Raw genomic sequence first — 12824 nt, forward strand, 5'->3', positions numbered from 1 at the left:
GCCAGCAAGCGTTGGTGCCATGTTGGCAGCCGTGGCCTATATAAGCCCGGTCCATGTGCGCTGTGCGGGGAGAGATAAGGCTGAGTCACGATCCGTCATCTAATCATGTTATCTGCCATGGCATAGGCACAATTTACGAGGAAGTACAACATCACACTAGAAATACACGCAGTATATAAAAAGGACGAGACCCGGAAATAGAGCACGAACGAACGCTATAAATACTCATCTCACAACTCTCCACACTCGCAGATCTCTCATGCCGCGACATAGGGTCGGACGACCAAAGGGCACTGGCTGCCGTCCTTAAATCGCCCAGAGATGTACGGTCTCGTCAACACGCTACGTATGTAAAAAAGCTGTCAGGAAGCGGGTCGGCACAGGCAGGCCATGTACGACTCACACATTCGCTTTCACGACCTTTTCCCCGCTCTCCGAGAAGGCGAAGTCGGTGAGCAAGATGTACAGGAAGGTTTTCATCTCGATCATCGAGAACCGTTGCCCAATACACGACTACAGAGACCCGGCGCGTGCGTCAGTTTCCGACACCACGGGACGTTCTGAACGAAGACGCACCCGTGGACCCGCAGAAAATGTTAATGTGTTGGAGAACAACCCGGGAAGCGCAGCGGCAGCATCGGGCAAGCTATCCCAGCGGTCAGGACTGCGCCAACTTTAGCCTCTCCGCGCCGAATATAAGACGCACACGCGAGACTCACTTGAACTGCCATGCATCTGGCCCCCAGATCTCCTTGTCCAAGTTCATGGCTTCGACCGGGATGTGGACGAACGTCCCATTCGGTACCAGTATGCTGTCCCGCAGGATCCCGTCCTTGCTGGTGAATGGTGCTGACACCGGCACGACGTCATCCCGCGTCGCGACTCGGAGCGAGGAGTGCACAGGAGGGATCAGTCTCAATGACTCGCGGCAGACGTTGTGCAGCAATGGGAGCGCAGAGAGCACGGTGTAGAGGGACTCTACTTCATCAGCGCAGAGGGTAGCATGCGGAGTGGACGGGCGGATGGAGAGCAGTTCATTACGCAACCGGATTTGCCAGTCAGGGAACTTAGCAAGAAGAACGAGCGTCCAGGTGAGAGCAAGAGATGTCGTGTCTGACCCCGCGAACATGAAAGTGTTGATGTTGTGCAGGATGTCATCGTCAGAGATGCGTTGTTCTTCAGGCAAGTCTGTCGCAACGTTCGATTTGACTGGGCAGAGATGTGAATGTCCGATCTCTATTTTTAACCTCATCTTCGGTAGTTTGATGCTTACGGAGAAGAGTGAGAAGATCCTTGCCCTCGTAAGACTTTCCAGTTTGCTCCCCTTTCAGGATCTTGCGCTTTTTTTCTTGTACCAGCTGACTTGCCACACGCTGAATGGTCTCTTGGCCTTGGCGGACGGCAAGAAACTGCTTGTCAGGCTGAAGAAGCAAAACGTTGTCCAAAAGGCTCTGATATGGGGTGAAAGTATTTAACTCACAAGGATGCGGCTGATGATAGGAAGGTAAATGCTCGCGATAGACTTTATGCTCTGACCTTGGGAGATTGCTACCTCGAACATATCCTTGTACGCACAGAAGAGCTCGTTCGATTCATTTTGTATCGCGTTGAATTGATAGTCAAATCCTGAAAAGGTACGTATTCAATTTGGCATATACAACAAACAAAGGGAAGAAGCTCACCCGCTAGACCGATCACATCAAATGTTGCCCTGCTAATCCAATGGGACACATCGAGCACCATAGACGTTCCATTTACGTCCTCTTTCTGCGCCTTATTTTGCGCTTCAATCATCTCCATCCACTTATCCCGTAGTTCTTCTCCCTTGCAGAACACCAGCGGCACCAACGCGCGCATGTTTTGAATTGAGAAAGCAGGAGTCACGACACGGCGCTGACGCTTGTGCATTTGCCCTTCTGCAGCGAGAAGCCCACAGCCAATGAGGCCCGTGATGAGACGGCGGGACTGCCATGGCTTTTCGTACACGGTCGAGTTCTTCAGGACATGTGCAACGGAGACGGGGTCCATGGGCAGGAGGCGCACATCCCACTATGGGTTCAGCGAAAGATATGTCAGCAAGCTTGGAATAAGAAGGAACATAGTCGCAGCGACGAACAGGATGGATGCCTTGGATACGGACATTCCGGCCGTACTCTTTCACGAAACGCTCATGCGCGAGCGGCGATCGACCTGGACTACAGTCTCATTCAGAGCTCACCGTTTCATACCGTGCATCTATCACTCACTCTAACACTAGAGACATATGTCCTCCCAATATCCTTGTCAACGGCGGGCCATCTAGTTCGTGTAGAGGATTTCGGCTAAACAATTGATAGGCTTTGTATAACACGAAAGACACGCTGAAAAGATATATCCCGTAGAAATATGGTGGATATGACATGGTTGTGAGTAAGAAAGTGCTGAAAACATGACACCGTTGTTTTGTTATAAGCTAAAGGAACTGAATCTAGGCTGGTCGATTAAGACAATAGAGGATTCGGAGGCGCTGGCGGCCTCCGAAGTTCGGTGTTTGCCGGTTGTGCCCCCAGCAGCTCAGCCACAGACGCGTAATTTCAAATGATCAGCGTCTCAAGTACTCAGGCAGTGTGATGGAACAAAACGACTCCTTAGCCCCAAGCATATAATTTATGGGTAGGAAGAAAGTGCTTTCTGGTGTTATAAAATTTGAACGACCCAAAGGCTTCATCATTATGCGGTCAGGGATCCGCGAAACTGCAATAGCAAAGGCGATCCCTCAAAAGCAGGATCGAATTGAGAGGGTTTTGACGAGTTTATAACGAGTGCAGAGGGCAAACGTACGTCTTCGTTTCAATAGTCAGTTATCAGGAAATGCAGATTCTACGCGACCGTCTGATTCGCGAGACGACAAGCAGCATGAAAGCGGAAGATTGTTTATGTCGACAACCTATATGTGTGATAGGAATAGCGGTATTAAAGCACACTCACCACAATGCTCGCCGAGGTTCGCAAAGACCACTTTAACAGGCTCGTTTGTGGGACCTCTCGAGCACATACTGTTATCCTCCTTTATGCTGCTGCTTTTCCTCTCGTATGATTCGTTGATAAGACTTGATTCTCTGCGGGATGATTAGGCGCTATCGTATGGGAAGGCTCGTAGGCAATCACATAGCAGGGTGAAGTAGTACAGTGGTCATCGTGATTGCTGGACTGGAAGCACGCTGGAGTTCACAGAAAGCTGGCCACTTTCGAGCGAGATAGCAGGAGTCTCCTGTCCGTGTGAGAATAAAAGGAAAAGAGGGTCTCGATTGTAAGACCGAATCTCTCACCCATGTGTGCACAACCGACCAAATACTCGCCAAAAGACATCGAGTGGCGAGAATTTGTTCTGCGAGGTGCATATGCTTCGATGATCCTCGACCATTCAGGCAAAAAATGACACACGGGAGGAGTGCGTAGAACGAAGGTTTCCCCATGACCGGTATTTCTTCTTCATGGAGGTACCATGCTTTAGGACGAAAGTGCTTCTACTAGCCCGGGTCATGAGAATTTTGATGGCAGAACAGATACCCAAGACTCGCACCAGGTACCTTTGGGTCCAACATCCCACGTCGGGAAAGCTCGAAGAAAGACCCGTAAAAGAATGTATTATAGGTCTACAAGAACGGCAAAAACTTGTTCACAGAGGAGAAAAAACATTGACTTACCAATAGATTTTTGCGCGGATGTACCGTGGTCATGGTCTATGATGATAGTGGAGAGATTTTCAAACCGAAATAAAAGATTCTGCTCATAAGAAACCTCCAGAGGTCAGTAGGGTGTATTCGTCAGGAGACAACACGGTGGGCAAAGCCCAGAGCGAAGGTAACCAATACCAGGAGCCGGGTTGAGATCCGGCCCATCCAGTACTTTTCAACATCTCTGAGAGCTCCCAGGAGCTCCCTGGGTCACAAATAGACTAGAGCTCTTGGCATGTATTTGTCTGTATCATTACGGGCTAGCAAAGCATCCAGCTTGAACGGGCCACTCTGAGTTGCGGAAAGCTGGCAAAAGCGACAAATCGGAAATCAGTGCTCGTTAGAGCAATGACATATACAACACTGATTGAACAAACTCTAGATTGGGATGAAAGGTGATAGGAAATCTGACTATCGCTCTTGTACAGGGCCCTGGTGGTGGAAGCGGTGGGAAAGTCAGAAGACGCCGAATCGAGGCGTGAGAGCACCTTTCGACTCCCTCTCACAGTCATATCGCCATGGGTTCTGCTTGACCAAATGATTGAGGTACGTACTTCATCTTCGTTTTAACAGTAATATTTATATTGTTGTAGCTGGAGACGCCAAACACATCAAATTGACGCAATTATGCCTCAGTGTGCCGCGCAACGCGGTGCCTCAGACGCATACTTGAGTTCACAGCTCCTCAAGTGATGACGGTTTCGGTTTTACACCAAGTACGGTATGCCATCAAAATCCTCCTTTACCCTGTATCTAAATAAATAACAGGTCCGATATCGTGGGCTATGTCGCTACAACGGGTACTGTGTCATTGGAGTCCAATGGTGCGCAAATTTGCGCTGGTTCGTATATAGTTTATGGATCTCCAGAAGAAATGTCCCTCCTCTCATTGGCGAATGATGCTTCTGTCCATTTTAGGCACCCTGCTATCGTGGAAAGCGCTATGACTGGTGTGTACTATACCCCAGTGTCCTACCGTCTAATTGGACCTTGCAACGCATGGACATGCTTCCCAGGTCCGTCTCAAAAATGAGAATCGGTTTTTTTTGTTACTATATAAACGGCGAGACATCTAGGAAGAGAGGTCAGGATATCCTAGATCTTACCTCGAACCAGACCTTGAGTCCTCTGTCATGGCTTTCCAGACACTAGCCTGCTTCCTTGCTCTCATCGCTGTTGCAAATGGTGGGTACAGAGATTGACGCGATACTTGAATCGCGCTGACCGAATTTTACGACAGCTGCCATCACTAGGCGTGTTGCTTGTCCCGATGGTATCAACACCGCTACAAACGCGGCATGCTGCGCGTTGTTTGCTGTCCGTGACGACATCCAGACAAACCTGTTTGATGGTGGCGAATGCGGTGAGGAGGTGCACGAATCCCTCCGCCTGACCTTCCACGACGCGATCGGTTTCTCGACTACAAAGAATGTTGGGTTAGTGCAAGTTTTTCTCCTGAAGAAAAACCTCACCTATCATATCGTCGTGATAGTGGTGGTGCCGACGGCTCGATATCAACATTCTCCGACATCGAGACCAACTTCCATGCCAACAACGGCATCGATGAAATTGTTGAGGAACAAAGACCGTTCGTTGCTGCGCACAATATGACCGCCGGAGATTTGTGAGCACCGTGTATATGCAGCTTTGATGTCCTAGACTCACTGAAACATTTCTATAGCATCCAATTTGCAGGCGCTATTGGTGTTAGTAACTGCCCTGGTGCTCCTCGGCTGGAATTCTTTTTTGGTCGTCCCACAGCGATAGCTCCGGCCGCCGATCTGACTGTCCCAGAGCCTTTTGGTTGGTCTCAACGCTTTGTTTTTCCCCAATCCCTGACACGGTTCCATTTGCAGATACCGTCGACAGCATTCTCGCCCGTTTCAGTGACGCTGGCTTCACCACAGCTGAAGTTGTCGCCCTCCTTGCCTCGTAAGCGATAAATACTTTGGCCTAACTTATTTGCTCATTCATGATGAAGCCACACGATCGCCGCGGCCGATCACGTTGACCCAACCATCCCTGGAACGCCATTCGACTCGACTCCGTCCACGTTCGACACTCAATTCTTTGTTGAGACCCAGCTTCGTGGAACACTCTTCCCAGGGTACGACCATCTTGATCTAAGAAATTACTGCGCGGCTAATGTTTTGGTCTGGCATAGAACGGGTGGGAACCAGGGCGAGGTAGAGTCGCCTTTGGCGGGCGAGATTCGGCTGCAGTCCGATTCAGAGCTGGCTAGAGGTCTGTCGTGAGATCACCTCAAAGGATTTTCGCTGGCTTACGTACCATCCAACCTAGACTCTCGCACCGCTTGCCTATGGCAAGCCAATGTCAGTGAGTATATATTGTGTACTATCCCGTTAGCTAGAAGTGACAACATTCTACAGACCAGCAGACTCACATGGCCAACTCTTTTGCTGCGGCGATGGCAAAGTTGGCTGTCCTCGGTCACAACACGGCTGACATGATTGACTGCTCGGAGCTGATCCCTACGCCTCCGCCCTTCGCCAACGTTGCCACCTTCCCAGCTGGGATCAACTCCAACGATGTAGAACAAGCGGTACGTCGTTTGAATTCTCAATGTAATTGTCTGGCTGACAGATAACTTCAGTGTGCCACTACTCCTTTCCCAACTCTCGGCACCGATCCTGGCCCAGTTACCTCGGTTGCCCCAGTGTAAGTTTTATTTTACTAACTTATGGAGCGTATATGTCTAACAATTTTTTTTCTATAGCCCTCCTTCTTAAATGTATCTTGAAATTTGAAGATTCCGTCATTGGACGCATCCTAGTGAAATTGTATTCTTTCACATGTATCTTGTATTACCTTGGTCTTTACGTTGTCGAATTGGCTTTGCTGAAAAATTGATCAATGTCAATCTGAGCGAGGCTGAACGAGTGCTGAACGCTGGCTGAACGTGGCTGAACTACTGCTGAACTCTGCAATTTGTCGTGATTCGCTGATCTAAAACAGGAAAGCGTAGTGGCGGACTTCGATCGGTTGTTTGGCAAGAGCCTTAGAAATAAACAAAGCGGTGCCTGGTCTTAGCCATAGCCGTCCGCGTCAGACCTGACACAACGGCTCTACATCGTTCCTCATATTCCCCTCAAGCTTTTGTTCACTACAATTCTGTTACATCTCATTTGGGCTTGAGCTTCAAGTTGGCCACAGTCTCAACTCACCATGACTTCCTCCAATGGCGGGAATTCTGCCCGTACCGAAGCTGCACCCGAGCAGGAAGTGCAGGTGCAAGCATTGCAGGCACTTGACGAACTGTTGTCCCCGACAGGAACTCCACAACCTCAAAAGGACGCTTTTGTGCGAGATTCAGTTGTGGAATCCGAGTTTGGCGAAGTCCGCCTCGACGACTCTCGCTTTTCCACGGTATCGCTCAATGCACGAGATAGCATGACAGCCATCAAGTCGCCCATAGAGGAAACACCACCACACAGGTTCGGAGAGGACGGTCGAAGGAGCACTATAGCTATTGGCGAGACTCCTCAGTCCAGTCCGCGGCGGGCGAGTTTCATGCAGCACAAGAAGTCGGTGTCCTCAGGGTCAGCGAATCGAAATTCATACCTATTTCAGAAGATGGACTTGTCAAGAAATCACGATGGAGGGTCACAGAGAAGGAGCGTTGATGGAAAGCTGACACTACAAGACGAGTACAATCGCTCTCATGGCGGCGATTCTCAGGAGGACAATGGAGGAACGGGCGGTATAGACTGGGGTGAGTCTCTCATTGCGATAATATGAGTGGCTCGGTTGACTTGACTTGCTATGAATGAAAAGAGTTTTGGGGCTCGGTAGTGTCTGGTGAGTGCGTTCGAATTATAAAGAGATTTCTCTAGATCAAGCTTTTCAGATTACCAGACGTTTGCGTCGGAACACGGAGACAGGCTTGCGCGTGCGATCGAGAAAGGCGTACCCGACAGTCTTCGCGGTATGATGTGGCAGCTAATGTAGCTACTAATTTAGGCTTTCGGCGCTTCATCATCCTTATTGATCATTTAGGTCAACTTCCAAGGACGTAGAATTGGAAAACACATATATCAAGCTTCTCAAGGAGAGCAGTCCTCATGAGAAGGCAATTACACGCGACCTTGGCAGGTGAATACGGTACTTGTTTAAGCGTTCTCTATATTGACACAGCTCAGAACTTTCCCTCATCATACATTCTTCACGGACAATCAGGGCATTGGTCAAGAAAACCTCTTCAACGTACTGAAGGCGTATTCAATGTACGTTTCTTTTCCCCTGTCTTATCGCATGCGTTTCTTGACGTGCTCAAAAAGATATGATCCCCAAGTAGGCTATTGCCAGGGGCTTCCCTTTATCGTCGCTGTCCTCCTTCTTAACGTAAGACTGTTGATTAATCAATGTGCTGCAAGTCGCTGACATTCTCTTGTCCTTAGATGCCGGATGAGGAGGCCTTCTGCTTACTTGTCAGGCTGATGCACTCGTACGACCTTCGAGGCCACTTCCTACCTGAGATGCCTAAGCTACAACTGCATTTAGTGAGCATACACGTTTGAGTGTATCTCAATTACGCTTACGTTTCTCATATAGTTTCAGGTAGCATCTGTGACTTAACCTACAAGTTTAAAGCCTAATCATATGCGTAGTTCGATCGACTTATAGAGGAGATGCTCCCTGTTCTCCACATCCATTTTTTACGTCAAGGCGTCAAGTCAAGCATGTTCTGCTCTCAGTGGTTCTTGACGCTCTTTAGCTATCGGTGGGTCGTCATCGTTTTGTATCAGTCTTGACACCAATCCTTTGATCACAGATTTCCTCATGAGATTGTGAACCGAATATTTGACAATGTCTTGGCTAGTGGCATTGAATCAATATTTGGCTTCAGTCTAGCTCTGCTGCAAAAGAACGAAGATAAACTGCTGGAGCTCAAGTTTGACCAGATTGTCGCGTTCCTGAACACCCAAATCGTGGACACATACCTCGTACGTGTTGAGTTTTGTCTGCATAATAGCACCGCTCTCAAATTCCTTCCAGGAGCCGTCTCCCGAAGGCAGTGACTTGAAGCCGACATACAGAGTAGATGATTTCGTGCAAGATGCAATGTCCACCAAGATCACGTCTTTCATGCTTGACTCGTACACCCATGAATACAACGAGATGATTCGGGTAAGAGAGGCCCACATACTAGAGATGGAGGCCTTGCGCACCAGCAATCGCAATTTGTCTTTGCAAGTGTGCGTACACTTTTCATCGTCCCGTCCATTTAATCAGGCTAAAACCTTTTCACTGTCGGAATAGTAACACATTGGAAACCAGCCTCGCTCAACTGAATCAAGAGCATGTTGATCTTCTCGTGAGTTTTCAGTTACGAAGAGGAATATAGATGTCATGCTGACCGAGTTAGCAGAATGAACTTGTTGCAGCGCGGTTACGACACGAAGAGCTCGAGGGTGAGCTGGTTCGATACAAGTTGCTGTGAGTGGCCTGATCATGCACTTGTGAATCGGCTTTTAAAAGTCTCATAGATATGCCGAGTCTGTGCACAAAAATGAGGATGCGCTTTCTGGACATCGTATCTCTCTGTCTGTGAGCCGACCGGCCAGCGGAAGTACTAGCCTTCGCAGCCTAATTTCAAGATAGAGTAGGCGACGCTGCATCAGTGTTCATGAAGTACTAGTGCTCAGTTTTGCTGATTATGTCTTTTTACGTTCTATACCTGTGCATATATCCTTGTTGTCTCTCATCCAATAGCATATCTCCGGGGCGTGTTGCAATGAAGAACTTGAGTGGCCCTACAATATACACGCTGACTTCTTGGTCTGACATTCCTGAGCTCGGCTGTAGCCGATCCGCGTTCCTTTGTCTATGACCACCTATCCTTCTTGCCTCTATGCAAAGCTCGTCCCGTGGATTGTTACGGTCTAGACATTCTTTACCTGCCTCCTCTTTCCTGTCGAACAGATTTCTCAGTCGCTGGCCGTCTCGTTTCATCAAGCCGCGTAAAGCTAGACAATCATCTAATGGAAATCCATGGTTGGCGTACACCAGTGCATTCGCGCTCATCTCGGGATCAAGTTGGGTAGCGTATGAAAATTATCAACCTTTTAGGCATGCATTGTTGGCTGCTGTGAGGTGTTCGAGGGTCGCTGGTATGTCTATTTTGGCGCTGTCTGAATCGAGGAAGTGCTTAATAGGTCGCTGGCTGCTCAATAGAGGCCGCGATCGCCGGCGCTGTCGATTACAAGTACACATTTGCACAAACTTATGCGTCGGAGAAGGAGCAGTTACACGCGTACTCCCAATGCCATCTTCGTAGTGCAAGACGTGTGCTAAAGGCCTTGTTAGCGAATGGGGGTGAGTCGTGTCCGGACTTTGTCATTTTGAGGAATGTTCAAAGTAGGCGCGAAAAGGGGTATTCATCAAGCTCGGGCAGCACATGGCATCTTTGTGCGTATTTCCCCACAGGTCATACCGTGAATATTCTGATGGACGCACAGGGTAGTTTTACCTCCGGAATGGACGCGCACGATGCGCCCGCTCCAAGACCAATGTGTGCCGACTCCATATGAAGCAGTTGGAGACCTATTTATGTCTGAGATGGGCCAGCCCATGGATGAGCTGTTTGACTCGTTCGATCCGGAGCCTATTGGGGTCGCCAGTCTCGCGCAAGTGCATCTGGGACATCATCGTGAATCAGGAAAGACTGTTGCGGTGAAGGTAAGCGCACTCCCTGGTTGGTCGTTCGCACGGTCTTGATGCCAACTCTCTTTCACGTAGCTGCAACATCCTCATTTGGCTGAGTTCTGTGAGATAGACATGGAGATGGTCGAGGTCACATTGGGTGAGCTGGACCAGACCCTTGTCAACACGAGTTTCTTAATGGAACGAACGTATATAGGTTGGATCAAGCGCTGGTTCCCTGACTTTGAATTTACATGGCTTGGGGAAGAGATGCGCGAGAACTTGCCAAAAGAAATGGACTTCGTTCACGAAGCACGAAATGCTCAACGTGCAGACAGCGACTTCAAAGACATGCGCACCTCGCTATATATTCCCGAAGTCGTCGCAGCGACCAAGCGAGTCTTGATCATGGAGTTCATCGAGGGCGCTCGAGTGGACGACCTCGCGTACCTGGCAAAACACAATATCGATAGGAACAAAGTGTCCCTGGAATTGGCCAGAATATTCTCGCAGATGGTGTATCTGAATGGGTGGTTCCATGCAGTGAGTTCAAGCTTCGCTTTTTCGCTTCAATAGACACGTTAAGTTCTTCACGGTAGGACCCACATCCAGGTATGCTTTCGCCTGTCTGATCATACCTGAGCCTTTGATATGGATTATCTATCTCTCAGGGAACCTTCTCATACGTCCCAGGCCATCGATATCAAAATCTCCTTATAACTTTGAAATCGTCCTCCTCGACCATGGACTCTATTTCGACCTGGACACTGCCCTTCGAATAAATTACAGCAAATTATGGCTCTCGTTGATCGCTCCATCTTCGCCAGATGTAATTGCAGATAGACGTAAATATGCTGAGCTTGTTGGAAACATTGGTCCCGATTTGGTTCGTGCACTTTCACGGTGTTATTTGCTCTGCTGATCGGTTTTATCGTTTTTATTTGTTCAGTATCCTGTCTTTGAGGCGGCCCTTACTGGTACGAAATATCTAATGAAATTCATTCTGTATCTCATACATGTTTACTTGGAAATGCAGGTCGAGCGACGATGGCTGATAGTCCAGATGCCGAACCTGACGAGGTGGAGAAGCAATCGTTCTTCAGGCGCGCGTCCAGCATGCTTGAGCTCATGCCGCAGACAGAAGAGGAGATGGAAGCCATTCGGAATGCGGTCATCACGCGTGAGGGACTCTTGCTCTCCGTTTTCAATGTCCTGCGGAGAGTGCCTAGAAGAGTGCTTATGGTATTCAAACTCAATGATCTGACGCGGTGAGCATCGTTTTGTTCGTTTAGGACGATGTCTCATACTGACCTACAACGTAGGAGCCTTGATCACGCCTTGGCAACAACACATTCAAAAGTCGGTGTCTAGTGTATGCGCTTGTCCAGCGAGCCTCGTTGATCTTCTACTCTTAGATTCGTGTCTTCATCATTACTGCTAAGTACTGTGCTAGTGCCGTTTGGCAGGATGATAGAAAACGGCTCATAGATGACATGCGGGAAAGAGGGCTGTTCTCGCCAGGCATATTGGTAGAGTATTTCAGCAGCTGGTGGTGAGTTCTTTCACCGTCCTTTAAGCGACGAGGTTCTCATGACGTTTTGATGCAGGAAATACGAAAAACTGTATAGATCGCTCATCATAGTCGAGACGTTTATGGATCTCCAGGCTTATGCTCGCAAGACTGCTGCCTGGGCTCGAGGGTTGTGGGGCAAGGGTTTCGAAGGAGCGCATCTGGCAGCCGCAGGTTTAGCTTAATGTTGATACTTAATACCGAGCAGACCCCTGCGCGTGAACGATAGAGATATATTTTACAGATCAAAGCACGCGAGCATAGCTTGAGTAGAATACAGGGCAGAACAGTGCGGTAACTTCGATATTTCAGGATTGCCGGGATAGGGTTTTTCTTATTTGGCTCGCTTCACCATCGCGTCGACGATTGAGGCACTCTGAACGAGAGTCTGCCACTGGTAGTCAGTGCAGCGTGAGTATATTATGCCGTTGCCTCCACGTCGAGAATGCTAGGACAGGACATGAACGCACCTGCTCAACGGACAGCGAGATACCCTTTTTGCCGGGCTTCTCGTCGCCTGCATCTCCGTAGAATTCTCGAATATCGACGTATGTTGTACCTTTGAGGAATGCTCTCAGTTCCATAGTGTGACCAGAACGTGCGTGCAGATCAAACCCTTGAAAGACCGGACGGTGACGCGTCGCTTTTTCGCGAGCTCGATGTACTGGTCGCCTTCGTAATTTTTGTGGATAGATGGAGCTTCTGCAGAGCCGTCGTCCTTCTCATTCGAAGGAGACACCTGGATGTGGTGATTGAGAAGGAGGTGAGTTGGGTAGTGAAACTGACAGGGCGATTGTCTTGCCTTCTTTGCGCTCTTGGACTTCGATTTTGCCAACGGCTCTTGCTCTTCGTCAGAAGACCCTTCCTTTTCGACG

General features: G+C 49.0%; 5 protein-coding genes across 5 annotated transcripts; 3 read left to right on the forward strand and 2 right to left on the reverse strand.

The window, feature by feature from the left end:
• Positions 1–104: 104 nt before the first annotated feature.
• Positions 105–2401, reverse strand: cyp43 (cytochrome P450 monooxygenase 43; the record flags this gene model as incomplete). The annotated part of the gene is made up of 9 exons (XM_009548882.1): positions 105–342; positions 404–513; positions 577–664; positions 720–1209; positions 1274–1421; positions 1481–1626; positions 1683–2049; positions 2117–2195; positions 2247–2401. The coding sequence occupies 9 exons, from the start codon at positions 2399–2401 to the stop codon at positions 258–260; spliced, it is 1668 nt and encodes a 555-aa protein (XP_009547177.1). The 3' UTR covers positions 105–257.
• Positions 2402–4849: 2448 nt separating this feature from the next.
• Positions 4850–6466, forward strand: mnp5 (manganese peroxidase 5; the record flags this gene model as incomplete). Its single annotated transcript, XM_009548883.1, has 11 exons — positions 4850–4901; positions 4957–5152; positions 5209–5340; positions 5398–5519; positions 5573–5648; positions 5698–5823; positions 5881–5960; positions 6018–6053; positions 6107–6279; positions 6331–6395; positions 6454–6466. 11 exons carry the CDS (start codon positions 4850–4852, stop codon positions 6464–6466), a joined length of 1071 nt encoding a protein of 356 aa, XP_009547178.1.
• An 844-nt stretch (positions 6467–7310) lies between these two features.
• On the forward strand, positions 7311–9338 carry HETIRDRAFT_409881 (uncharacterized protein; the record flags this gene model as incomplete). The annotated part of the gene is made up of 13 exons (XM_009548884.1): positions 7311–7449; positions 7512–7535; positions 7585–7681; positions 7734–7829; positions 7877–7960; positions 8015–8078; positions 8135–8236; positions 8345–8457; positions 8509–8680; positions 8733–8932; positions 8997–9051; positions 9103–9173; positions 9224–9338. 13 exons carry the CDS (start codon positions 7311–7313, stop codon positions 9336–9338), a joined length of 1332 nt encoding a protein of 443 aa, XP_009547179.1.
• A 250-nt stretch (positions 9339–9588) lies between these two features.
• Positions 9589–12134, forward strand: HETIRDRAFT_320637 (uncharacterized protein; the record flags this gene model as incomplete). Its single annotated transcript, XM_009548885.1, has 13 exons — positions 9589–9847; positions 9912–10052; positions 10109–10145; positions 10196–10415; positions 10476–10539; positions 10597–10922; positions 10979–10991; positions 11051–11265; positions 11329–11356; positions 11416–11647; positions 11702–11738; positions 11795–11931; positions 11987–12134. 13 exons carry the CDS (start codon positions 9589–9591, stop codon positions 12132–12134), a joined length of 1857 nt encoding a protein of 618 aa, XP_009547180.1.
• Positions 12135–12283: 149 nt separating this feature from the next.
• Positions 12284–12634, reverse strand: HETIRDRAFT_46047 (uncharacterized protein; the record flags this gene model as incomplete). Its single annotated transcript, XM_009548642.1, has 3 exons — positions 12284–12343; positions 12420–12508; positions 12565–12634. Coding segments are annotated over 3 exons (219 nt in total), but the record flags the coding sequence as incomplete, so codon positions are not given.
• Positions 12635–12824: the final 190 nt, after the last annotated feature.

This window comes from Heterobasidion irregulare, assembly GCF_000320585.1.
Source record: "Heterobasidion irregulare TC 32-1 unplaced genomic scaffold scaffold_06, whole genome shotgun sequence".
Lineage (NCBI taxonomy): Eukaryota > Fungi > Basidiomycota > Agaricomycetes > Russulales > Bondarzewiaceae > Heterobasidion > Heterobasidion irregulare.